General features: G+C 63.5%; 1 protein-coding gene across 4 annotated transcripts; it reads right to left on the bottom strand.

The window, feature by feature from the left end:
- Nucleotides 1-6: 6 nt before the first annotated feature.
- On the bottom strand, nucleotides 7-26,181 carry SLC5A6 (solute carrier family 5 member 6). 4 transcript variants are annotated; one of them, XM_037893625.2, is made up of 16 exons: nucleotides 26,082-26,181; nucleotides 15,281-15,806; nucleotides 14,742-14,807; nucleotides 13,876-13,927; nucleotides 12,979-13,046; nucleotides 12,235-12,389; nucleotides 11,675-11,815; nucleotides 11,181-11,310; nucleotides 9,807-9,895; nucleotides 9,573-9,685; nucleotides 9,179-9,246; nucleotides 7,597-7,683; nucleotides 7,077-7,264; nucleotides 6,504-6,607; nucleotides 5,402-5,523; nucleotides 7-1,720 (listed from the first exon to the last, which is right to left on the bottom strand). In XM_037893625.2, the coding sequence occupies exons 2-16, from the start codon at nucleotides 15,608-15,610 to the stop codon at nucleotides 1,538-1,540; spliced, it is 1,896 nt and encodes a 631-aa protein (XP_037749553.1). In that variant the 5' UTR covers nucleotides 15,611-15,806; nucleotides 26,082-26,181; the 3' UTR covers nucleotides 7-1,537. The 4 variants fall into 4 exon arrangements, with proteins under 4 accessions (XP_037749553.1, XP_043397884.1, XP_043397886.1 ...); XM_043541949.1 differs by lacking the exon at nucleotides 26,082-26,181 and having other exon boundaries at nucleotides 7-1,705; XM_043541951.1 differs by lacking the exons at nucleotides 9,179-9,246; nucleotides 26,082-26,181 and having other exon boundaries at nucleotides 1,541-1,720.

Here is a 26,181-nt window from a genome sequence, read left to right as displayed (position 1 = left end):
GGCAGCGTCATCGCAGAGAATCACTTTACTGAGACGACAGCCCCCGGCGCTGGGGGCTAGAGACAATTAACGAACCATTAGAACAATTCATTGAACAGAACCAGGGAAGGGCCTGGAGGCAAGGAGGGGGTGGGGGGTCTGAGAACAGGGGGCACTGGCTGTGGGGGGGCTGCAAGCAGTGGGTAGGAAACAAGGATGGGGTGGGGGGGGCCGGCTGTGGGGTGCTGCAAGCAGGGGGAAGGGGCTTTGAGCGGGGGGCAGGGGTGGGGTGTTTGGGAGCAGGGGGCACTGACAGTGGGGGGCTGCGAGTGGGGAGCTGGAGGCTGCAAGCATGGGACATTGGCTGCGGAGGGGGCTGCCAGCAGGGGGTACCATTGCAAATTGTAGCTGCGCCCCCACGTGCCCCCAGCAGGGGCAACCAGCGTACGCCAGCCCTGCCCCAGCTGGAGCACCCCTGCCTGGGGCAATTGGGAGCAGGCAGCAGCCCGCATCGGAACCAATCAATCTACTCTACAGCACAGTCACTGACCCCTGGGGTAACGTGGGGGGCACAGGCCGGGCTCTGCACCAGGCAAAGGGGAGCCCAAGATGGCACAGCACCAGGCGCCAGCAAGGGCTGGAATGGCCGCTCCGAGCCCAGGTGGCAAGGGCAGAGCTGCAGCCCCCAGGAATGCAGCTGGTCCATCATCTTCCCTGCAACCGGAGCAGGGGCCTGAGCAGACTACGGCCCCCAGCACAGACTGCAGCCTGGGGCAGAGCCTGGCCTGGGGGCCGCTGCATGCTATGAGGCTGTAGTGCAGAATCCCAGCACCCCCCAGCCAGAGCGGGAGGGTGCCGCCCCAGGCTGGGCTCATGCAGCCACCTGCCAGCGCCCCAAGGGGCTGGCTCACAGCCTCGCTCCCCCCATGTCACGAGCCGACCCGAGCCCAGGGCCCAGTGGCACTTGGCTCCGGGGGCAGACAGCCCAGACCTCAGCCAATGAGTGGGGGGGTCCAGGGGTCCTGCAGAGATGGACGGACTCCAGAGATTAGCGCACATAGAAACAAGGGCCTGATCCGGGGCACGTGGCCCCACACGACGGAAGGCCGGCTGGTCCCCTCACAGCATCGCCCGGTGCAGCAGTGCAAGGAAGGCCCAGATCAGGCCTGGGAACCACCTGCCCCCAGGCTTGGCACATCACAGCGTTAACCCCTATGCCACCCAGGGCATGTGTGGGCAAGTGGCCAGCAAGGCAGGGCCGGGGCCTGACTCCCATCAGCCTGGCTCCGGTAGTGCAGGTTGGGCCCCAGACACCCCCATGGGTCATTTGGTACTTTGCAGCCTGAGTGTGGGTGGAGCCCACAGCAGGGACAGCGTGGGGGGACCTGGGAACCCGCCCAAGGAGGGGAGCAGCCCAGCTGTGGGACGAGTAGCCCCCTTGCACTGTGCATGCTGAGCGGGGCTGTTCCCAGGGCAAGCCCGGTGCTCGCAGGGTGGCCTTTGTGCTCCACCCCCAGCGGCCGGACACCATCTCCCACCCTGGTGCCTGGGGTCCTGTTCAGAGCGACGTCTCCTGCAGGACGTAGGTGTGAGCGCCCTCCACCCTGGCAAAGCCCTCGCCCTCCGCCTCCTCCACACGGGCCAGGCCCCCGACAGGGCCGTTCAGCATCCCATTGCTGGTCTTCTCCGGGGCGCAGGGCGCGGGCTCCTCACAGCTCCCAGGCTCCTCGCAGCTCCCATCCTGCGCAGGGAGAGACGAGCGTGAGAGGGGGACTGGGGTCTTTCCCTGCTGGCAGGCACTGGCTCCTATCTGGTCCAGGGGCAGTGGACCGGCGGCCTCAGGGGGCAGGAAATAAGACTGGCACCACAGACCTGCTCCCTCTACGCCTGCCAGCCACCAGCTGCCTTTGTTCCCAGCATTCAGGACAGGCCCTGCTCGAGGTCCAGTCTCGAACCAAGCGCTGGGGAGAATCCTGGGGCCGCTCCTGTCTGGAACAGCCAGCGCCTCCCTTCCTCCTTCCAACCCGCAGCCGCCTGCCCACCCTGCAGGGCCCCACCCTGAGCCGCCGGCTCTAGCCCAGCGGTTAAAGCTCCCAGCCCCGACCTAGCTCAGAAAGCAGTAAACCCCAGCCGGCTACCTGGAGCGAACGTCCCGGACCCGGCCCAAGCTGGACTGGGACCAGGCCCTGGGATGGAACCCGCCCTAGAGGTGCTGATGGATGGCTCCCGCCTGCCAGTGGACAGAGGTCAGACACCCAGCCTTGTCCCGCGTCCCCTTGGCAGAGCTCGACCTGCTGACCAGGGCACGCTTGGCTCGCCCGAGAGTGGAGGACGGGTCCAAGGGAACGTGCTGAAGTGGGCTGAGTCCTTCCTGGAGGAATGCACCCAAAGAGCAGGGTTGGGAAGGGCCACTCCCCCCAAGCCCCTCCCTGGCTGTGCACCACAAGGACCAGGTCTCCCTCGGGCCCGTCTCAACAGCCACGTGCAGCCGCCAGGTGAGCCGGTCAGACGCCGGGGCTCCAGCACCACCTCCCGCTCTGTCTGCCCTTTGCCACGTTCCACCCCACACGACCCCCGAGATGGCCCCGGGCCTGGAGAACAGCTGGCTGGCAGCGCCCCCAAGCCAGGCTGAGGAGTTCTGGCCCCGGTGCCATCTCCATGGGTGAGGGTCAGGTCAGTCCCCGGCTGGTGGTTCATGTTCTTGCGTGATGTACGTGCGGTGTGTAGTATGGGTTATGGATACACACTGGAATTACACTAACGGGGGTTTAAACCAGGCACGTCAGGGGAGTTGGTAAACAGGTCTGCCCTAGACAAAGGAGGGCGTCTTTGCTTCTACGCCCAGCCCAGGGTCAAGCAGAGACAATGCAGGTCCACTGACGTGTCAGGCAAACGAAGCCCCAAGCTACCAAGTGGGGCAGGAGAAAGCTTCCAGCAGGGAAGAGAAACTTTATCTGGGCTATAAAGACAGGGGGTCTGAACATCAAGTGCTAAGCAATTGGATCACCTGATTGCGTCCAACATTTCTGGGTTATAACCGTGTATGGAGTGAGGTGTTTAGTGAAGGCCTGGCACGCTAGTGATTAACAGCATAACCAAATGTCTGCATGGCTGTGACACTCCATCAGGAACTGTGGGCACTCATGGACACTGGGCTTCACAGAGTGTCCTAGCAAAGGAGAAACGGGTCTTTCCCCACCAGCAGGGAACGTCACCACTGTCCACCTGTCTCCTATGTCCATTAAGTGTGGTGGAGTCACAACCTGGAAGCCCCATTTCCAGGCAGGGGATGGGAAAAACATCCAGACAACCGGCCTCTTGAAACAAGGTCATTGGCCTTTGGGAGACATCGGCAAAACGAGCTGCCATCTGTGACACCTGGCACTAGGCAAGCACAAGGGAATAGGGCTCTGGCAAGCGGAGAAAGGTGGGTCCTTCAAGCCAGAGGAGGTGGCATGAAATCTCTGCAAACTGAATGCAGGTGAGACACCTGCGTAGGCCAAGAGCTTTCACCAAAAGAAACCAGCCCCTTGCACGTCTGTGGAGAGCCAGCCAGCCATGGCTGGGAAGGAGAAAGGTCGGTAAGAAATCCACCTTGAACAAAGCCCAGGTCACTGGAACGTGTAGTTAGTTGTGTTTTACTGGTCGCTGTCTGCCTCCATTCCTTACGCCCAAAATCCCTTACCCTGCTGGCTATGTTGTGAATCATTTGTTTATTTGTACAATAAACCAGCTCCGGGTGGTTTGTGAAGAGCAGGGTGGATTCGCCCCGGTTAGGGTTACAAGATGTATTCTGCTTTGGTCTCTCTAAAGGAGCAAGGAGCTGCACTATGCTCTGAGCGTGCAGGGGAGGGCTGGGCGCTGCAGGGCACAGGGCTGCAGGGCACAGGGCTGGGAGTCTGCAGGGGCCGGGGACAAGTTGGGAATTGTCTTGTGTTTTGCGTGAACACTGTGTGTGTTCAGTTTCCCTGGGTGCTGCGTGTGTAACGAGAGGGTGGAAGAGGGGAGGTTGCAGAGGACCAGGTGTGACCTCACCTAGCAGCCGGGACCCTGGACACAGCCTGGAGCTTGGGGACCCAGTGACTGGTGCCCGGGAGGCCCAGCCCAGCTCGGGAGCCAGCCGGTTCTGACCAGTGGGAGGACAATGGGCTGAGGAGAGAGGGGCCGGGGGACCTGCCCCACTGGTTCCAGCCCAGGTGGGGGAACAAAGGCTGGGAGAGAGTCTCCAGGAGGCCTGTCTACCTGGGACAGAGGACACAGGACAGAGGAGGGGCTGGTGGGGGAGGGGAGATAGGGGCTCGGCTGGAAGGAGGGGGCTGCCCTGGGACAAGCAGCAGCCTGGGCCCACGGGGACAGGGACAGACCCAGCTGGCCGGGGCTGGGACTGGCCAGGCCCAAGGCCCCTGAGAACGGCCTGGCTGGGTCCAGATGCTCAAACCTCCGGTGTGACGCTGGCTGAGTCACTGCTGGCTACAGATCGGGGGGGGCGCCGCTCCCTCTGGGAGGGCGGCCCTGGGGCCCAGAGCGAGGGGGCTCCCTGAGGGGGCCCATGGCAGAGACAGGCGTGCTGGGGGCTCGGAGGGGTGGTGCCGGGAGGTGGTGGGGCCAGCGGGCCTAGCCCCAGAGACCGACGTGGGGGGCCTGTTGCACTGAAGGGGGTTCCACCCAGCAGTTGTACAGAGCCCAGAGCTGGGGGGCTGGCAGTCTGGGACAGGGCCACCTGGCCTGTGGGTGCGAGAGGGGCTGCAGCCAGGCTGCTGGGTGCGTGACCGGCAGGCTGGGAGCTCCAGGGCGCAGGGTGAGCGGTGACAGCCCCCGAGCGCTCTGACCTGCCCCGTGCCGAACGCGCCCCATCCCCTCCATGGCTAGGAGACCCCGCCCCAGTTATTCACGCTTCAGCCCCCCCTCTGCATTACAGCAATGCGACACACCTGGGCAGGGGGCCCGCGGGGACTCCAGCTCGCTCAGCCTCTGCAGCACGGCTCCTGCCAGCACGGCCAACCTGCCCGCCGCCCCCTAGGCTGGCTGCCCACAGGCATCAGGGCAGGTTCAAAGTCTCGGCCCTTCCCTCTGGGGCGCGCCTGGGATCTCGGAGCCGAAAGCTCCAGGGTGGGGATGGAGGTCGACAGGCAAGGCTCACCTGGGCGGGAGACAGAGCTGCCACGGGGCCTAGTCTGGAACCAATTCCCCTGGGAAGCCAGGACCAGCCGAGCGCCCCCGGCCGCGCCCAGCCCCAGGCCTGTGGTGCCACCTGGCCGCCTCTGACAGAGCCGCCAACCAGCCTCCCCGACAGGGGCTCAGTGCCCGGCGACGACGGGGTGTCAGGCGGGAACCGTATGGAACAGTGGGGGGGCGCCAGGGGTGCCTTGCCGGGCAGGGCCAGTAACTGGGGTCCCGGCCTGCACTGCCCTGCCGCACTCACCTCCGCGGAGCAGCCGACCCCACAGCTCAGCCGCTCCCGGTATCTCTGGGGCAGGCAGCACAGCAGCCGGGGCAGCACGGGGTAGATGGTGCGCGGGTTCACGGTCGCTCCCTTGGTGGGGCCTGCCCGGGCAGAGGGACAGAGCACAGTGGGTTACACGGGCCCTCTGCACCCCTCGAACTCTCCTGCTCCCAGTGCAAGGCCTGGCCCTACGTCCCCACTTCAGCCTGCCCTTCCCCAGGCCAGGGGCGCAGAGAGCCCCGGTGCCAGGGGAGGCAGGGTTGGGTCTATTCTCTCCTTCCCTGCCCTCCCCTGGGGCTACTGAGCCCAGCCCAACCAAGGCCAGGAGCCCGCAGCCCCATGGCACCCGATGGCTCTGCCTGGAGCAGGCCGCAGCCCCCAGCCTCAGGAGAGACGCCCCCCCAAGGGGTAGCGCTACATGCTGGGCCGTAGCCTCTGCTCTCCGGTCATGGGCCAGGCCCAGGCTGCACTGCCAGGGGCGTCCGGCCCCCTGTCCTAACACGAGCCCTTCATCCCCCCTCCCACCCCCAGTCCCTCCCCCCATCCCAGCCAAGAGTGGGATTTTCTGTCCTGTCCCTGACCGACGGGCCTGGCTGTGACCCGCCGGGCTCAGGGCTGCCAGCCCGTGGGGGCTGCTCTTGGGTAGGAGACAGGAGGCGGGGGCACGGCCCTGTCGAGGGCTAGGACCAGCTACAGCCACATCCAGGCAGACAGCAGGAACCCAGGACAGACCCACAGACAGCAGGGACCTGGTTCCTGGAGCAGGCTGGCTCCAGGGGCCCTGGCGTTGGCCAGCAGGGACTTAACCCCGACTTCTCTGGGCGAGCCGAGGGCCCCCCACGCCGCGCCCAGGGGGCCGAGACCGGCTCGGGGGGAGAGGCTGGCGGGCGTCTCTGCAGCGCTGGCGGGCGCAGGGGGCCCTGCAGAGCGGCCGCGTCTCTCCCGGGCGTCTGGCTCGGTGGGGCAGAGCTACGGGCTGAGGCTGGAGCCCTCCTGTCACGGGACTGGCACGCCAGGGCCTGCTTAAAACTGGGGTGTAGCCAGACCCCCTGGGCCCGTGAGCCCCTCCCAGGGCGCGTACCCGTGAGCAGGCTGACCAGCAGGCCCACCAGGATGACGGTGGAGGAGTTGTGGGCGCTGTACCACATGTACGATAGACTGTAGAACTTCTGGAGGCCCGAGAGGCTGCGGGGGAGGAACAGCCAGGTTAGGGGGCAGCCGGAGGCCTGGCGCACAAGCCGCGGGCTCCAGCTGCCACTGGACGCCCCTGCTCCCTCCGCAGGCCCAGGACCCCGCGCACCTGCCTCTGCAGCCTGGCAGGATGTTAACAGGCCCTGGCCGGTTCGCGGCTGCGCTTGGGAGCCCCCAGGGCAGCCTGGACCCACCAGCTCCGGCCCAACGACCCTTCGCCCCGCCAGGGGGTGCGCCTTCTGTCTCCCAGCAGCCTCCAGCCAGGGCCCAGCCCCCTCCCCTGCGCCTGGCAGGCACCGGAGCCCTGTCCCCAGCACCCTCCGCCGCAGAGCCCTGCCCCCAGCCCCCTCCCCTGCGCCTGGCAGGCACCGGAGCCCTGTCCCCAGCACCCTCCCCCATGGCCAAGATGCTCAGGGAAGGGCTGGGGCCAGACTCCCCCCACAGCACGGCTCCCCCCACTCACCGCTTGGGGGCCGGGGTCGAGGTCAGCAGGGCGGTCGTGATGGCCGTGGTCAGACTGGTGGCCTGGGGGAAGTCGGTGCTGTTGGACAGCGCCGGAACCGAGGGGGCCGCCTGCAGGTTGGACACCAGGCTCCCAATGCCGATCCAGAAGGCCATGGCCAGCCCAGTTGCCAGCCCGGCGATCGCACCCTGCACACGGGAACAACAGTCAAGGGCAGCCCATGCAGCTCCGGGGCCTTCCCTGACCCCGAGGGGCACCGAGACCCCAGCCCAGCCGGCGGAGGGGCCGTGCCCCAGCTGAATCCATCTCCCCGCTGGGCACAGCCTCAGTTTCCCCCGTGGTGTGTCAGTTGTAGTGGATCTCAGCGATTCACAGCAGCTGGGGCCTGGCCAGTACCAGGCCTGCTGCTCTCCTCCCACCCCAGCTCGGAGGCAAGCCCCAAAGGGGGACAGACACAGGCCCAGCAAGGGGCAGGGGCCCGAAGACCCTGGGGAGGGGTCCAGGAGGGAGAGAGACTCACGGTGGGGTTGGCACACGGGAAGAACATCCCCAGGCAGAAGAGTCCCAGCAGCGGACCGCCCACCATGCCGAAGATGCTGATGGCAGCCTGTGGGTAGAGAGCACGTCACCCCTGCAGCCAGGGCGCAGCCCCCCGGGACAGAGGGCAGCTGGGCTCCCTGCCTCAGGCTGCAACACAGGCTGGGGGAGACACGCACCAGGAACAAACCTCTTAGGGCACCTGCCGGGCGTTCAGAGGCAAAGGCCAAGAGACAGGGACGTGCTGGTACCGTTACACAAGGCACGGTACGCTGGGGACGTCTCCCTTGGAAGCAATGGAGGAGGAGAGACCTGGGTGTAGGGGTCGATCACAGGGGGACTATGAGCCGCCAGCGTGATGCGGCCGTGGAAAAGGCTAACACAGTCCTAGGGTGCATCAGGCGAGGGATTTCCCGGAGAGACGGGGCAGCGTTAGTATCGTTATACCAGGCACTGGCGAGCCCTCAGCTGGAGCACTGTGGGCAGGGCTGCTCTGCCAGGGGAAGGACGCTGAATTCAGGCTGGAAGAGGTGCAGAGAAGGGCGACGAGGCTGATCGGAGGAATGGAGAACCTGCCTTACGGGAGGAGACTCAACGAGCTCGGCTTGTTTAGCCTGACCAGACGCAGGCCGAGGGGAGATGGGACTGCTCTCTCCAGATCCATCCCAGGGATAAACACCGGGCTGGGAGAGGGGTTGTTGAAGCAAAGCGCCCACGTGGGCACAGGAACACGTGGCTAGAGACTAGCCATCAGCAGGTTCAGACTTGCAATTCGATGGAGGTTTCTCACCACCAGAGGAGCGAAGTTCTGGAGCAGCCGCCCAAGGGGAGCAGTGGGGGAAAACCCCGAACTGGCTTCCAGCCTGAGCGTGATCGGTTTATGGAGGGGGTGGTGTTGATGGGGCTGCCGATGGGGCTGCCTACGATGGCATGGAGCTGATCTGCGACCGCTAGCAGGAAATCTCCCCAACGGCCGGTGATGGGGCACCGGGGGGAAGGGCTCCGAGTTATTGCAGAGAATTACTTGGTGTTTACCTGTTCTGTTCATTCCCTGTGGGGCACCTGGCACTGGCCAGTGTCGGTAGACAGGATACCGGGCTAGATGGGCCTTTGGTCTGACCCAGTAGGGCCATTCTTATGTTTCTTACGTAATTCTTCCCCAGGTGTCTGGCTGGTGGGTCTCACCCACGTGCCCAGGGTCTAACTGAGCCCTGGATTTAGGGCGGGGAAGGAATTTTCCCCGGGTCAGATTGGCAGAGACCCTGGGGGGGTCTCGCCTCCCTCTGCAGCCTGGGGCCCAGGTCACTCGCTGGTTTGAACTAGTGTGAATGGTGGAGTCTCTGTCACGTGAAGTCTTTACATCCTGATTTGAGCACGTCAGTGACTCAGCCAGAGGCTCTGGGCCTATTGCAGGGGTGGGAGGCGGTTCTGGGGGCTGCAGTGGGCAGGTCAGACTGGAGGATCAGGATGGGCCCTTCTGGCCTTGAAGCCCAGGAGTTTATGAATCTGAGCACAAAGTCCTTTGGCAAGTGGCCAGAACATGAGCTCCCCCCCACACCCCCTACCTGCAGCATGGGGCCCATCATGGAGGAGAGGTAGGCCATCCCCAGGCAGAGCAGACCATAACTGAGAGCTGGGGATGGGGAGGAAAAGGGGGTTAGAAGCTGCAAGCATCCCAACCAGCATCACTCAATACAACCACCTGCCCCGGGGCAGGGCACAACCAGGAGCCTGGGGCAGCAGGGGCTGCAGGTCAGGACTAGAGGGCACTGGCAGAGCTGGGGAAGCAGATCCAGATGGGGAAGAGCTCCCACAGACCTGCCTGCCCTGGGGCTGGCTCATGGCAGCGTTGGTCTTTCTTTGCATGGCTACTGGGACCAGGCAGCGGATCAAGGGGCTGGGAGGACACCCCTCCCCCCGGGAGCGCGGCACGGACCCCCAGCAGGGAGCGCAACTCACCCAGCAGCTTGGAGAGCAGCGTGGCCCGGGACTCCCGCAGGCCGGGGAAGTAGGGGTGGATCAGGTCCTCCATGGTCACCGTGGCCAGGGAGTTGAAGGCCGAGGAAATGGTGCTGCAAGGCAGAGAGAGGAGCTGGGGCGGGCTGGGAGGGGCCTGCTCCCGTCACCCCCAGCCTGGACTCCGGGGACTCTCCGCACCTGGCGTTGGGTGCTGCCCGGGCACGGGGCACTCACCTCAGGGAGCCGCTGAAGAGGCAGGCGACAAAGAGGCCAGGCAGGCCAGGCAGGTCCTTCAGGACGTCCATGACGAAGTACAGAACCAGCTGCAAAGGCAGGAAGCTGGTCAGGGCACCAGCCAGGGGATGGGAGAGGGCACAGGAGGTCAGGGAACTGGTTGGCCGGGGGGGTGTGGGTGAGAGGCCAGGGGCACCCAGGGGAAGGGAGAGCACATGAAAACAATCAGCAGCACCGTCGCTAGCAGCGTCACCATCACTCAGAGCCACCATCTTTGGGTTTCAGAGTTAACGCCCTGGGGCTGCGCAGTGCCGTTCCCCTGCCCAGAGCTGTCTTTGCAGGCTCTCTGCTGACTCAGGCAGGCTTCGGGCCGCTGGGAAGGTTTCCCTTCTAGCAGTGAGCCCATGGGGCCCCGATGGGAGCAAGGCCGAGGGGCCGTCTACATGCAAGGAAGAAAGCTGCCCAGTGCTCTTGCAGACTGGGGGACTGTCATAAATATAAAGGGAAGGGTAACCACCTTTCTGCATGCAGTGCTGTAAAATCCCTCCTGGCCAGAGGCAAAACCCTTTCACCTGTAAAGGGTTAAGAAGCTAAGGAAACCTCTCTAGCACCTGACCAAAATGACCAATGAGGAGACAAGATACTTTCAAATCAGGAGCGGGGGAGGGCGGGGGGACGACGACAAAGAGTCTGTGTGATGCTTTTGCCAGGAATAGATCAGGAATGCAGACTCACAACCCCTGTTAGTTAGTAAGTAATCTAGCTAGAAATGCGTTAGATTTCCTTTTGTTTAATGGCTGGTAAAATAAGCTGTGCTGGGTGGAATGGATATTCCTGCTTTTGTGTCTTTTTGTAATTTAAGATTTTGCCTAGAGAGATTCTGTGTTTTGAATCTGATTACCCTGTAAGGTATTTACCACCCTGATTTTACAGGGGTGATTCTTTTACCTTTTCTTTAAATAAAATTCTTCTTTTAAGAACCTGATTGATTTTTCATTGTTCTTAAGATCTAAGGGTTTGGGTCTGTGTTCACCTGTACAAATTGGTGAGGATTATTATCAAGCCTTCCCCAGGAAAGGGGGTGTAGGACTTGGGGGAATATTTTGGGGGGAAGACGGCTCCAAGTGGTCTCTTTCCCTGGTCTTTGTTTAAAACGCTTGGTGGTGGCAGCATAGGGTTCAAGGACAAGGCAAAGTTTGTACCTTGGGGAAGTTTTTAACCTAAGCTGGTCAGAATAAGCTTAGTGGGTCTTTCTTGCAGGTCCCCACATCTGTGCCCTAGAGTTCAGAGTGGGGAAGGAACCTTGACAGGGACCATGGGCCCCAGCCCTGGCTTTAGGCCAGGGGGTCGATCCCAGCCCAGCCCAGCACTTACTTGGTCCGAGGAGGCCTGGCTCTGGGCTGCCGTGGGCGGATGCTCCTGGTAATAGGCGAACATGACAAGGCCCGTCAGGCAGCTGAGGCACAGAACCACCTGCTGGCAGGGGAACACGGCGTAGCAGGAGCTGCGAGGGACGAGGGGGTGTTACAGGGGTGCGTGCAGGCAGGAACCCCTGCGACCGGCTCGCCAGAGTGCCTCGCCAGCAGGAGCCGGGCCCAGCACTGGGAAGACGCCGGGGTCTTCATGGTCCCAGTGCTCCCCGGGCACAGCCCGGACGGGCTTGGCAGGCTATAGGGGCCAGAGGGGACTCTGAAGGCCTTGGCTGTTGGGGTCCCTGCCCCGCTGGAGGCGAGTGGAGCCCGCACAGAGCACCTCCCAGCTGTCCCCCACTGCTACACAGCGGTGAGCTGCCCGCGGCCCGGCGGGGCTGGCCAGCCCGCTGGTGGGACTCTGCCCGGCTGCAGGCTCCCTGCGCCCCCCATACTCACAGCACGGCCTCCCGCTCAGTGCGGGAGCTGAGGTAACGCTGCACCTGGGCCTGGTTCACGCCGTACAGCGACAGCATCATGAAGACGCCCCCGACGGCCAGGGTCCAGAAGGTGTGACGCTCAAAGGGGTCGGGGCTGAGGCTGCAGGGAGACACAGATGGGCCAGTGCTGGAATCTGGGCGTGTGGGGCTGGGAGTGATGGGTCCCGGCCCCCACCGAGCACCCGGGGGCTGGGAGCACAGTGCGGCTGCTCCCCACGGCTACAGGGCAGGGCAGGTCCCTGGGCTCTGCTCTACGGGACCGTTTCTCCTGCACAAAGCGGGGTCTGCATCTGGCCATGGCTTGTCTAGCGCCCCCCGGGGCCTTACCTGACCCGCAGCGCAGGCAGGTCCAATGGGAGTGGGCTGGGTTCTCCCCAGCACCCCATTAACCAGGGCTGAGTGGGCAGCTCCCAAGGCAGCCAGCCTGGGGCACCAGGCAGACGTTACAGGGTGCGACAGCCGGGGGCCCGGGGGAGCCAGCCGGGGGGGCCGGGGGCGGGTCTCCAAGATTCCACTTACTCGATTCCAGAGATCTTCCCCTGACCAGCTGCCAGCTGCCAGACCCGCCCCATGCCGCCCACCTTGACAGTGCCCACCACGATGACGGCCAGCTGCCCTGCGAACATCACCAGCGTCTGGAAGACGTCAGTCCATATGACGGCCTTCAGCCCGCCCTGTGGAAGGAACGGGGCCCACAGCACAGCCCTGAGCACAGGCCAGGAGTGTGGGGGCCGCCCTCCATCAGCCCCACCCAGCAGGGGCCAGTCCCAGAGCTCTCCGGGGTGGGGGGGCAGTGAGCCCCCAGCACACCTGGGGCTGGGGAGAGCCCTTGACACAGAGGGGCAGGGCACCGACACCAGGTTGGGGGCAGACACGGGGCATCACCAGAGGGCGCGGGGGGGGGGGGGGGGGTCAGGGTGACTCTGGAGAGACGGGTCTGGCTGGGGGCAGGGGAAGGGCTAGGGGCTGCTCACTAGCAGGGAGATGGGGAAGGGCTGGATGCCCCATCCCTGGGGTGTCCAGAAGCAGCCCTGCCCTGGACACACAGGGAGCTGCCTAGCTGGGACCCCAGGGGGGTCTCTCCGTCGCCCCTTGGCCCACTGGTGCTTCTTGCCCCGGGCCAGGCTGGGCGCTGACAGACCCCGGGCCACGGGGAACGCGTGTCCGCTCCCGTCTCGCCTCCCGGCCCAGGCAAGCACAGTCCCCGTCCTGCATCCCACACGGCCCCACCACCAAGGTTCCCAGAGCAGCCCCGGTGCTTACCAGGGTGGTGTACAGGGTGCAAACCAGGCCCATGGTCAGCACTGCCCCCCAGAGGTCAAACTGGGTCACTGCAAGCAAAACACCAGCCATCAGCAAAGCGTGGGGACCAGGCAGCCAGCACACCCCAGAGACCCCAGTCCTGGGCCTGGCCCCTCGGCCTGCTGCCCCTGCTCACACCGGGCACGCTGGGGCGGGAACAGCCCCCGCCAGCCTGGGAACGAGCCTCGCCCTCACAGCAAGAGGAGCATGAGCCGCATGGCCCGGCCGCACCTCGCCCCTGCTGGGGGTGGGGGAGGCCTCACTGTGCCCCGATAGCTCCCCGCCAGACCCCTGGAGCAGCGAGAACAAGCCACCTGGGCCTGGCACACGGAGCTCCGGCCTTGGGCCACCGCAGTGCCAGGCAGGGCCACCACAGGCCTCACCACCACAGGCCCCTCCAGCCATGGTCCAGATGTGAGAGATGTGCGGGGTCACCTGCCCCCCCCGCCCCCCCCCCCCCCCCCCCCCCCCCCCCCCCCCCCCCCCCCCCCCCGGCTCTGATAACTAGAGATGGGATGAAACGCCAAAGCAGGAGGTTTAATCTCCCTGCCAGACGGTGTCGCGCTCACCAGCCTAACGCTGGATATTCTGTGAGCCAGAGAAATGTCCGATCCCCCTATGAATCTCGCTAAAATCTCGACCTCAGTGACACCCAGTGGCAGTGAGTTCCACAGGCTATAGGAACCTTGGGTGAAAACCTCTTTCCTCTCATCAGTGTCACTGAATGTCCCCTTACCCCTCTGTTAGGAGAGCAGCTGCTCCCAAGATCCCTCAGCCACGGCCTTAGGTACGTCTATCCCCTCCCCTCCGTTCATCCCTCCCGCCCCTCGTCTCAGGACCCCACCCTCCCTGCGTTACCTGCATTGAGAGCCAGCGCGGGCGCGTAGAGAACAACCCCCATGTAAATTACCTGCAGGGGAGAGAAGCAGCAGCAGTTACGGTGCCCAGGTGGCCTAAGCCAGCCAGAGAGACACGGAACAGAGGCAGCCAGGGCCCAGCCGGGACCCTGCAGGGCCCCCCACAGGCCGGCGCAGGGCCCAGCCGGGACCCCGCAGGGCCCCCCACAGGCCAGCGCAGGGCCCAGCCGGGACCAGGCTGATGGAGGGTGCTGGGAATTCAACTCCCAGGAAGCGTGAGGATGAGCAGCACTCCTCAGAGCCAGGTGTGGGGCAGGCCCCCTCATGCCCCACGTGCAGCCCCCTGCCAGCGCGGCCCTGGCCAACAGAGGCTCCCTGTGCTGGGGGTTTCTCCTGGAGGCCCCGGGAGGGAAGTGCTGAGTGAGACCACGGCCCAGGGGGGGTTCTCATAGGGTGAAACACTTGGGCCCATGCTCCCTGTGCCCAGGGACCCCGAGGGGCTGCTGTCCATCCCACCCCAGAGGCCTGAGCTAGCAACGGGAACTGACCCGAGCCCACGTCCATGCCGGTCCAGCAAGCACATGGCCACTGGGGTCCTGGCTGAGACACGGAGCTCCAGCCCCAAGCGCCTACCCTGGCCGTCCCAGCGCGGGGGCTCCCCCGTGCACACTCCGCACCGTGGGGCCTGCCGGGGCTGAGCAGGGTCTGGGATCGTGGGCGCGCATCTGGGACGAGCCGGGGTGACCAGCTGCAGCTGCCGGGATGGGAGATCTCTGACCCCACTGCACGCTGGGGCCTGTATCGGCCCCTCACCTCCCAGCAGGGCCCAGCCACCCCCCGTGCCGGGGGCCAGTCAGACGTGCTCACCATCTGGAAGATGAAGGTCACGGTGCCGCACACGCGCACAGCCTTGTTAAAGCGCAGCTCCAGGTACTGCCGGGGAGAGGCAGGCGGGTGAGCGGGGGGGGTGGGGGGCAGAGAGGCTTTGTCTACAGGGCTCGCTTCTGCCCCCTTCTGGGCCCACGGTGCCCGCTCCTGCTCCCGCATCCTACAGCCCACCAGTCAGCCCATTGCCCCGCCCACCCCACCCATCACCCTGCCCCCTCACCAGCCCCCTCACCGGCCCAACACCCTGGCCCCCACCTGCTCCATCGCGCCACCCACCCCACCCATCACCCTGCCCCCAACCTGCCCCCTTACCGGCCCATCACCCCGGGCCCCACCTGCACCATCGCTCCGCCCACCCTGCCCCCCACCTGCCCCCTCACCAGCCCATCGCCCCGTCCACCCCACCCATCGCCCTGCCCCCCACCTGCCTCCTCTCCAGCCCCCTCACCGGCCCATGACCCGGGCCCCCACCGGCTCTATCGCTCCGCCCACCACCCTGCCTGCCCGCCGGCGCTCACCTCGTAGGTGCTGGTGAGGTGGAGGCGGTAGAAGACTGGGATGAAGACGTGTGCCGGGATCAGGAGGCCCAGGAAGTAGCAGCAGCCCAGGAACCAGTACTCGGTGCCGAAGCGGTAGATCTCGGCTGGCACGCCCAGGATGGCCACGGCGGACTGGAAGGTGGCCAGCAAGGACAGGGCCACGGGCAGGAAGCTCATGCTGCGGTTGGCCAGCAGGAACTCCTGCACCGTGCGCTGCCGGCCGCCGCTCAGCGCATAGAACAGCCCGATGGCGGAGGAGAGCACCAGCAGCAGCACGAAGACGGTGTAATCTGCCACCGTGAACGCCATGGCGACGCTGCCGGCCGGCCGCGCTAAACCCTCCTGCGCCCGCCGGCTCTGCCCAGGCTGGCCATGCCAGCTGCGCCGGCCTCGCGCTCGGCTCTACCTGCCCCGGGCCATGCAGGGGCTCCGCCGGCCCCTCACCGGCACCCCGCGCCTCCGGCCCGGGCCTCGGTCCCAGCCGCCATCATGCACAGCCGCTGAGCTGGAAGAGAAGAGGGGGTCGGTGAGCAGCGAGGGCTGGCAGCTCCCACTGACTCTGCCCTGGCCCCAGTGCCCAGGGCCGGCCCACGGGGAGGGGTCACATGCCGCAGCGCAGCCAGCTGCAACAAGGTGCCCTCGCCCCAGGGCTGCCCCCTCACCCACTTCCCACGGGCAAGCCGCCAGCGAGGAGATAGCGCAGCAAGGACCTTTGCTCGGCTCCGGCTAATCTCAGCCCGTCTCAAGGACCGACTACTCCAGGCTGCGCTGGGCCCTCTGCAGGGATGGGGGGCCAGAGGAATGCCACATTAACCATTTCACGGCTGCTGAGCCGGGCCTCTCCCTCCCAGCCCCTCAGCACCCACGGGGAGCTGACACCCGCCCAGATTTCACCTCTGCGGCCCCGCCGAGGCGGCAGCCCCTCGGGGCATTTCCAGGGCAGCGGTCCCATGCCTAACCTGCCCCCTCCTCAAGGGCGGCGCAGCGGGGCCATCTCTCACCATGACTCTCATGGGGCCGCAGCAGCCCCGGCCCCGCGATGCTGTCCTGAACCTTGCCGGCTCAACAGGCAACAGGGAAACGCTGCCAAAAATCACAGGCAGCGCGGCTGCAGCAACAGCCCTGCCCAGCAGCTACAGCACGCAGCAAACCAGAGCCCCACCCATCCCCCTCCCAGAGCCAGGAGAGAACCCAGGAGTCCTGGCTCCCAGCCCCCTGCTCTAACCCACCAGCCCCCACTCCCCTCCCAGAGCCGGGAGAGAACCCAGGAGTCCTGGCTCCCAGCCCCCTGCTCTAAACCACCAGCCCCCACTCCCCTCCCAGAGCCGGGAGAGAACCCAGGAGTCCTGCCTCCCAGCCCCCCTGCTCTAACCCACCAGCCCCCACTCCCCTCCCAGAGCCGGGAGAGAACCCAGGAGTCCTGGCTGCCAGCCCCCTGCTCTAACCCACCAGCCCCCACTCCCCTCCCAGTGCTGGGGAGAGAACCCAGGAGTCCTGGCTCCCAGCCCCCTGCTCTAACCACCAGACCCCACTCCTCCCCCAGAACCCAGTTCCTGGGTTCCAGCTCCCCTGCTCTGTGAACCCTCTTACACCTTGTGTAGCATGCCCCAGAGCAGGGATGGCATGGCATGGGCCTCACCCCCAGGTCCTGCTCTGGGCCCCTGGCTGGTCCCTCTGCTGCCCCCAAAGAGCTGCTGCCTGGCCCCTCACTGCAGAGCCCTCGAAGCCGTCACCGTGGCCAGGCTCCAGAGGTGTCAGAGTCTCTGCTCCCTAGGCCCCGGGGCTGCTTCCCCCGTGTGGAGTGACTGGCTGCCCTAGAACTGCTGGGCTTTGGTTTCCTTGGCAGTCCCTCCCCGGCAGGCGCCGCTCAGCGAGCTCCCTGCAGAGAGGCTGGGCTGGGCTCCGCAGACACCCGACAGCCCAGGGGCCAGCATTTCCCCGGGTCAGGGAAGGACGCTAAGCAGCGGCTGCTCCGGGGTAGGGGGGGTCCTGCCCTGGGAAACATTTCCTGCTGGATCCAGCCCTTCCTAACAGTACTCCCAGTCCCCACAGCTCTGTTGTCGCGCCCCCCGACACACACACACACACACGGCTTCTCTGTGCTCCGGCACTGTGACCAAGGGGAAATGTTCTGTAATATCTTTATGTCCCCTGTGTGCCCCTCAGTTTCCCTATATTTTGCATGTTCACCCAGAAGGTGAAAAGGAGCGTTTGCTCTCAGGACAGGCTGGGAGACCGTCTCCTGGCTGTCTGAGCCCGGACAAGTCATTGCGAAGGACTGGCCGAGGCAATCCCATAACACTGGAAAATCCAAGGAGACAATGAAAAAGTGCGTCAGAGCTCCTGGGGTGAAGCAGAGGGGCTGCAGCCCCAGAGGTTCAGACTCGGGAAGTGCTGAGGCCAGGTGGCTGACCTGGAAGGACGAGTGGGACCCCTTGGGGGTCTGGCCCATCTAAGAGACAGTTCCCAAGCTCGGGTTAGCTTGGAAACTGCACAATAAGGTCAATGGATTTCAAGAAGGCAGACTTGAGCAAACTCAGGGAGTTGGTAGGTTAAATCCCAGGGGAAGCAAGTCTAAGGGAAAAAACAATTGAAGACAGTTGGCAGTTAGAAAATTAGAAAGGCCAAGGCACAAAACGAGATCAAACTAGCTAGGGACATAAAGGGTAACAAGAAAACATTCTACAACTACATTAGAAGCAAGAGGAAGTCCAAGGATGGGGTAGGCCCGTTACTCAATGAGGGGGGGGAACAATAACAGAAAACGTGGAAATGGCAGAGGTGCTTAATGACGGCTTTGTTTTGGTTTTCACGACGAAGGTTGGTAGTGATTAGACGTCTAACGTAGTGAATGTCAGTGAAAATGAGGTAGGATCAGAGTCTAAAATAGGGACAGAACAAGTCAAAAATTACTTAGACAAGTTAGATGTCTTCAAATCACCAGGGCCTGATGAAATGCATCCTATAATACCCAAGGAGCTGACTGGGGAGATATCTGAGCCATTAGCGATTATCTTTGAAAAGTCATGGAAGATGGGAGAGATTCCAGAAGACTGGAAAAAAGCAAATCTAGTTCCCATCTATAAATAGGGAAATAAGGACAACCCGGGGAATTACAGACCAGTCAGCTTAACTTCTGTACTCAGAAAGATAATGGAGCAAATAATTAAGCCATCAATTTGCAAACATCTAGAAGATAATGAGGTGATAACTAACAGTCCGCATGGATTTGTCAAAAACAAATCGTGTCTAACCAACCTGATAGCTTTCTTTGACAGGGTAACAAGCCTTGTGGATAGGGGGGAAGTGGTAGACATGGTCTATCTTGACTTTAGTAAAGCTTTTGATACTGTCTCGCATGACCTGCTCATAAACAAACTAGGGAAATGCAACCTAGATGGAGCTACTATAAGGTGGGTGCAAAACTGGTTGGAAAACCATTCCCAGAGAGTAGTGATCAGTGGTTCACGGTCATGCTGGAAGGACATAACGAGTGGGGTCCCGCAGGGGTCAGTTCTGGGTCCGGTTCTGTTCAATAGCTTCAGTGATTCAGATAATGGCATGGAGAGTACACTTATAAAGTTTGCAGACGATACCAAGCTGGGAGGGGCTGCAAGTGCTTTGGAGGGTAGGATTAAAATTCAAAATGAGCTGGGCAAACTGGAGAAATGGTCTGAAGTAAATAGGATGAACTTCAATAAGGACAAATGCAAAGCACTCCACTTTGGAAGGAACACTCAGTGGGACACGTACACAATGGGGAATGACGGCCTAGGAAGGATACTGCAGGAAGGGATCTGGGGGTCAAAATGGATCACAAGCTAAATATGAGTCAACAGTGTAACGCTGCTGCAAAAAAAGTGAACGTCCTTCTGGGCTGTATCAGCAGGAGTGTTACAAGGAAGACACGAGAAGTAATGCTTCCGCTCTGCTCCACGCTGATTAGCCTCAGCTGGAATATTGTGCCCAGTTCTGGGTGCCACGTTTCAGGAAAGATGTGGAACAACTGCAGAGAGTCCAGAGAAGAGCAACAAAAATGATTAAAGGTCTAGAAAACATGACCTATGAGGGAAGATTGAAAAAATTGGGTTTGTTCAGTCTGGAGAAGAGGAGACTGAGGGGGACACGATAACAGTTTCAAGTACATAAAAGGTTTTTACAAGGAGGAAGGAGAAAAATTGTTCTCGTTAACCTCTGAGGACAGGACAAGAAGCAATGGGCTTAAATTGCAGCAAGGGAGGTTTAGGCTGGACATTAGGAAAAATTCCTGTGAGGGTGGCTAAGCACTGGAATAAATTGCCGAGCGAGGTTGTGGAATCTCCACCATTGGGGATTTTTAAGAGCAGGTTGGTCAGATACCTGTCAAGGATAACACTTAGTCCTGCCGTGAGTGCAGGGGACTGGACTAGAGACCTCTCAAGGTCCCTTCCAGACCTATGATTCTATGATCCTGTGGGTCTTTGACAAGCCCCATTTCCCAGAGCCAGGTCCTGCCCCCAGCCAACCCCTGCCCACCAGTCCAGATCAGCCAGCCAGGCAAGAGGCAGGAGACTGGCTCGGAACCTGCCACAGCTCGGGCCGGCAGGGCTCCGTTGCCTGGGGCATCCCGGAGCAGGGGAACTGACTGGGACGGAGGGGGCTCTGGGGGGTCACCGCAGGAGCTGGGGAGAGGAGTGAAAGGTGTCCAGGGTGGGTTCCCCACCCTCCCTGGGGCTCAGGAGACCACGGGGTGTCGTCATTGTGGCCAGCACCACCCTGGCCCCGGGCTGGGCAGAGCCCCCCTTCCTCCACCGCGCTCGGAGCAGGGATGGGCAGTGCCCAGGCTGGAGCTGGTGGCGTGCTCAGCCGGACGCTGCAATCACAGGACACACAGGGCAGCCCCTGGGCCCAGCCTGCAGGGCACAGCAGTGGGTCATGGCTGCAAATGCCTAGTGCTGAGGAGGGGAGACACCACCCAGAGGGCAGCCCCAGCACTGCCATATCGGGGGGGGGGGGGATTCAAGGGGGGGGCGGTGAGGGGGCAGCATGGCCCCAGCCCTGCAGGGGACACCTCCCAGGAGATGGCTAAGTGGGCGACCTGCTGGCTAAGATGCAGGGAGGAGGGGTGAAGGGCCAATTCCCTGCCTGCAAACAGGGGGCAGTGGGGGCCCAGGTCTGAGCCTGCACAGGTGTCGGGGGCTGGAGATGGCTAGAGGGGAGCACAGATGGGGCTCCTGGCCCCTGTGCAGGGCGAACCCCACAGCACCACCCCCACACCACGGCAGGGAGGCAGCTTCCTTTGTGGAGGGGGAAGCCGGGGGGAGCAGGGCCAGAGCCGGGGGGAGTGGCAGGTGGGACTCGGAGCTGGGGCTGCATTGCTCAGAGGCTTTGTGGCGGGAGGAAATTTCTGGGGCATATTTGCTGGGATTATGGCTCAGCCTGGGATGGCCTGGCACCTCTGTGGATGGCTTGTCTGGGCTCGCCTGCGGTGGGGTGAGCTGGGGGGGCTCTGGGACCGGCCAGGCAGTGCCAGGACAGACCCCCTGCGATGGGCACGAGCAGCTCCCCATGTCACCGAGCCAGGCCCATGGGTGGGGATGGAAGGCGGTGCCCTGCCCCCACCCTCCCAGCTCACAGCGGAGCCACAGGAAGGGCGACACTGAGCAGGGTGAACAACCGCCCCAGTCCTTGCTGCCAGGGGCTCGAGGGCTGCGCCCCACAGTGGGGCCGGGGCTGGGAGCCTTGAGAACCCCCCAGTGTGTTACCCCCACAACTGCTCTCCCCAGACACGCCCCTGGCAGTAACTAGAGGGCCTGCTGGGGGGTGAGCGTGGTTCTACCCAGCCCCCAGGGGGAAGGGCTGCACGGGGGGCCAGCATATAATCATAGGTCTGGAAGGGACCTCGAGAGTCATCTCGTCCCGTCCCCTGCACTCAGGGCAGGGCTAAGTATTATCTAGACCAGGAATCTCAAACATTAACAACCTGTGAACCCCTTTCACTGAAATGTTGTCTCTCTCGAACCCTCTCCTAAAAACGAATATTTCCAGGGATTTTCTCCTTTACCTGAGTATAAATTAGAAAAGCAGGGATCTCAGAAATAGAAAACTTGTTTTTATGACATGCTAATTACACACTATTTATTATTCATCATTACAGTATTTTTATTACGTTATGAAAACGGCAACACACTTCCAAGAGCTCACTTTCGTAGCTTGTATCACTTGGAATAAGCCTGTTACAGGACAAGGCTCGTACGTTTCCTCCAGGAGTATCAGACGTGAAACAGCAGGAAGGGATTTAAGAAGCCAACTCAAAGAGTTCCCCCTACACAAGCACTCAGGTCTTGAGCAGTCCAGGGAAACAGCGCACGTGACAACAAAGCTTAAACTTGTTCTTCAGAATAATTTTAAAAACAACACTAGCTGCCTATTCAATTTTAAAAACAGCAAAAATATCCACCTCCCTTTCCATTTCTTCTAAGGAGTCTTGAAGTTTAGATCTCCTCAGTGCGATAGAGATGCTTGCTTTGACCTGCTCAGCTCTTGGAAGTCCCGGGGCCCCAGGCTGCTGGCCCCGGGCTGCCCGGGGACCCTAGGGACAGCTCTGTCCGCCATGAGGGAATTTTTTCCCAAGAACCCCCTATACCATTGGGTTCACAAACCCCAGTTTGGGAACCACTGATCTAGACCATTGGTTCCCAAACTGCAGGGCACACCCCCGGGGGGGGCATGAAGAAATTCCAGGGGGGGTGCGAGGCTGCCCGGCCCTTGAGCTCCCAGCCAGGGAGGCTCGCCCCCGGCCCCTCCCCTCCTGTCCACCCTCCCCCTCAGCCACGCCACCATGCGGGCAGTGCGGCTTGCGCCCGCCCACCTCCCAGGCTTTCCAATAAGCCAGTCCTGCCGCTCTGAGCGGGCTGGTAAGGGGGCGGGGAGGTTGGATAAGGGGCAGGAGGTCCCGAGGGGGAAGTCAGGGGACAGGGAGTGGTTGGATGGGGCGGAGGTTCTGGGGGTGGTGCTCAGGGGATGGGGACCGGGGGGTTGGATAGGTGTGGGAGTCCTGGGGGGCGCCTCTCAGGGGGCGGGGTGTGCACAGGGGGCAGGGCAGTCAGGAGACAGGGAGCAGGGGCGTTGGATAGGGAGTGAGTTCCCGGAAGGGGGCGGTCAGGGGACAAGGAGCAGCGGGGGTTGGATGTGGGTGGGGTCCTGGGAGGGACGGTCAGGGGACAATGATATGGGGGGGTTGGATAGGGAGTGGGGTCCCATGGGGGCGTAGCCACAGTTAGGGGCAGGGGAGTCCCAGGAAGGGGTGGACAGGGACAAGGATCGGGGGGGTTGGATGATGGTAAAGGAGAGGTGGGGGGTGTGAAGGTTTCTCGAAAATTAAAAAGGGGGCCTGATGCCGAAAAGTTTGGGAACCACTGATCTAGACCATCCCTGAGAGGGGTTTGTCTAAGCCGGTGGTTTTCACACTGTGGGTTGCGGAATGGAAGGCGCTGGGTCGCGGCGGCTCTGGTCAGCACCACCGACCGGGCTGTTAAAAGTCCCGTTGGCGGTGCTGCCCGGCTAAGGCAGGCTAGTCCCTACCTGTTCTGACACCGCGCTGTGCCCCGAAAGCAGCCGGCAGCAGGTCCGGCTCCTAGGCAGGGGTGCCACGGGGCTCCATGCGCCGCCCCCACCCCGAGCACGGGCTCCGCACTCCCACAGGTTGATTCCCAGCCAATGGGAGCGGGGGGTGGGGGGAGGCGGTGCCTGCGGGCGAGAGCCATGCGGAGCCGCTTGCGTGCCTCTGCCCAGGAGCCAGACCAGCTGCTGGCTGCTTCTGGGGCGCAGCGCGGTCCACAGTGCCAGGACAGGCAGGAAGCCTCCCTTAGCACCCCCGCTGCACTGCTGACCGAGAGCCACCCGAGGTACCCCACGCCCCAGCCCTGCACCCCAATCCCCTGCCCTGAGCCCCCCCAACTCAGAGCCCCTTCCTGCACCCCAAACCCCTCATCCCTGGCCCCACCCCAGAGCCTGCACCCCCAGCCCAGAACCCTGACCCCCTCCCGCAAACCAACCCCAGCCCCAAGCCTCCCCAAACCCAGAACCCCCTTCTGCACCCCAAACCTCTCATACCCGACCCCACCCCACAGGCCTCACCCCTTCAACCCAATCCTCTGCCCCAGCCCTGAGCCCCTCCCACACCCCAAACCCCGGCCCCACCCTAGAGCCTGCACCCCCAGCCCAGAGCCCTGACCCTCTCCTGCACCCCAACCCCAGCTCTGAGCCCCCCAAACCCAGAGCCCCTTCCTGCACCCCAAACCCCTCATCCCCAGCCCCACCCCAGAGCCTGCACCCCCAGCCCAGAAGGAGGGCGAGGAGTCAAAGACAGGCCAGGGCTCTGCCACCTCTGGGGAAACTGAAGGTGTTCTGCAGACACAGCCCCGCTCTGGGCACTTCCTGGGGGCTGGGGCAACACACAGTAACCCTGTGCCTACCTCCAACATCTCTGCCCTGGATCGCACAGCGCCTGACAGGCCCCCACCCTGGGGCCCGGGATCTTGTCACCTCGCCCATGAGTGGCCGCACTGGGTACAGACTCCGTGTCTCTAATGCGGCCACCAGGGGCTTTTCTTGCGGCCACAGCCTCCTGGGTGATGATGGGGGCAGGGCCAGATTAACCTTTTGTGGGCCCGGTGCCAAAGATATTTGTGGGCCCCCATGGAGGCAATGGAGCATGGTGAGGGGCCAGCCAGAGGCAATGGGGCGGGGCATGACGGGGCGGCTCGGCTCCGCCCAGTGCAAGGGCACTATTTACAAACTGGCAGTTGCCAGACGCACAGTGGCCTGCCAGCAAGCCCCTTCCCCTCAGGGGCAGGCCCATGCCACACCACACAGCCCCCCCCCCGCCCAACACCCCCTGACTCCCTATGGCCAGAGGCCCCTAGGACCCACTATGCCCAGCACCCCCCCAGACCCACCCACAAATGCACAGCACCTTGCACAACACCACCCCTGCCCACAGCCCCACCACAATTGCCCAGCACTCCCCACAGAACCCCCACTCCCTAATGCCCCAACACACACAGATCCTCCCCATCCCTTCACAGCCCAGCAACCCCCCATACTCCCCATTCACCCACTCCCCCAAGCCCTGCCTCGCGGCCACACTCACCAGGCCTGCTGGGAGGCGACTGTCTGCCGGGCTGAGCCGGCAGCGCAGCCAGGGCCGGTCCCAGGGCTGGGAATCGCCCCAGCCCCTTGGGAGTGGTGCGATCAGCCAGGCCAGGACCTGCCCCAGCCGGGGACCTCAAGACGTACTTGCCTGGAGGGTCCCAGCCAAGCCCTCCACACTGTTCCCTCTCCACCCGGCTGAGACTGGCCAGGCTTCTGCACCAGTCCCAAGTGGCTCAGCTCTGGGGAGACAGGTGGGGCCCCACCGGCAGTGGGAAGCAGAGACTGCCCAGAGCCAGAGGTGCACTGGGGTCCGGCCAGGGGGCTGAGAGGAGCAGCAGGGTGGGACCGGGAGTGGAGAGGAGCTCTGGGCCAGCCAGCAGGCAGGCGAGAGGAGCAAGTGGTGGGCGGGGGAGGCAGTTCGGTTTCGGGGCACAGTGCAAATGGATCAGGCTGGGGCCCCTTGTGAGCATGGGCCTGGCTCCATGGAGCCACTACAAACCCAGCACTGGATGGGGGTGGGGGGAAGCAGTGGCCCCTCCCCCAGGGCCTGGTCCCTACCCCTTCCGGAGTCCCAAACAGTGGAGGAACAGGCAACCGGGATGAGTTCTCCACCTTCCTATGGGTGGTGGGGCTCAGGCTTCAGCCCTAGGGTGGTGGGCAGAAGGCTCTAGCTGTGCGGCAGTGGGCTCCATCCCACAGCCACCGGGCTCTGGCCCTGGGCTTGCCCTCCCATGTTGCCCCTGATCCCACTGTCCCCTCCAGTCCCCAGCTGTGCAGCGGGACCCCAGGCTCCAATCCCAGGCTCACCTCCCCACCACTGATTGCCCTGACCCATGCTGCCTCCTCCAGGCCTCCACCCAGCCCTCACAACTCCCTATCTATCTCCCCAGACAGGGCTTAATTTGCCCTCCAGCTTGCTGGGGCTGAGTACGTCTGCTGTGAAAAGTGACATTAACCAATATACAACTACCAGTTTTCACAGAAGCGAGCTCACTAGCTAGCCAGTCTGGGGAAAATCAACTGAAAAAGCAGAGCACGTGTGTCCATTCTGCTTCGGCCCAGTGAGAACATAGAGAACTGTGTGTTCTTTTTACTGTGGAGCCTGCAGTCAAAACCTACACAAACGAATGACAACGATTTGCACACGTCTGTGGGCACTGGTTTGTTTTTCCTAGGGTCAATTAAGCGTTTTAGGAAAAAACTGTCAGAGCGGCACCAGCACGAGTTCGCGGTCGCACTCGGCGACCACCGCTCGCCGCCCCAACTGCCCCTGCAGCCCCCCGGCGGGCACCGAACCCGGGGCACCGCCGCCCCGCCCGGGCCACGCAGCGGGTCCCCGCCCGGTCCGGCTGAGCTAGCGCCGCTGCCCCCGTGCTCCCCCTGCGGGGTCCCCGCTGCCCCCCGCGCCGGGTCCCCGCTGCCCCCCGCGCCGGGTCCCCGCTGCCCCCCGCCTCTCCCCGTGCCCCTCCCCGCGGGGTCCCCGCTGCCCCCCGCCTCTCCCCGGGGCCCCCCCGCGGGCTCCTGGCCCCCCGTGCCCCCCCCGCGGGATCCCCGCCGCTCCCCGTGCCCCCCCGCGGGGTCCCCGCTGCCCCCCGCCTCTCCCCGGGGCCTCCCCGCGGGCTCCTGGCCCCCCCAGGTCACTCACCGAGGAGGCTCCGCGCTGCCCGGCTCTGCCCCCGCGTTCCCCACACACGTGCTCGGGCCGCACAGCCCAACTGGCGGAGGCCTCCCCCTCCCCCCGGCGC

Source organism: Chelonia mydas, chromosome 3 (genome assembly GCF_015237465.2).
Source record: "Chelonia mydas isolate rCheMyd1 chromosome 3, rCheMyd1.pri.v2, whole genome shotgun sequence".
In the NCBI taxonomy this organism is placed as follows: domain Eukaryota; kingdom Metazoa; phylum Chordata; order Testudines; family Cheloniidae; genus Chelonia; species Chelonia mydas.
This window is presented reverse-complemented; position numbering and strand designations above follow the sequence as displayed.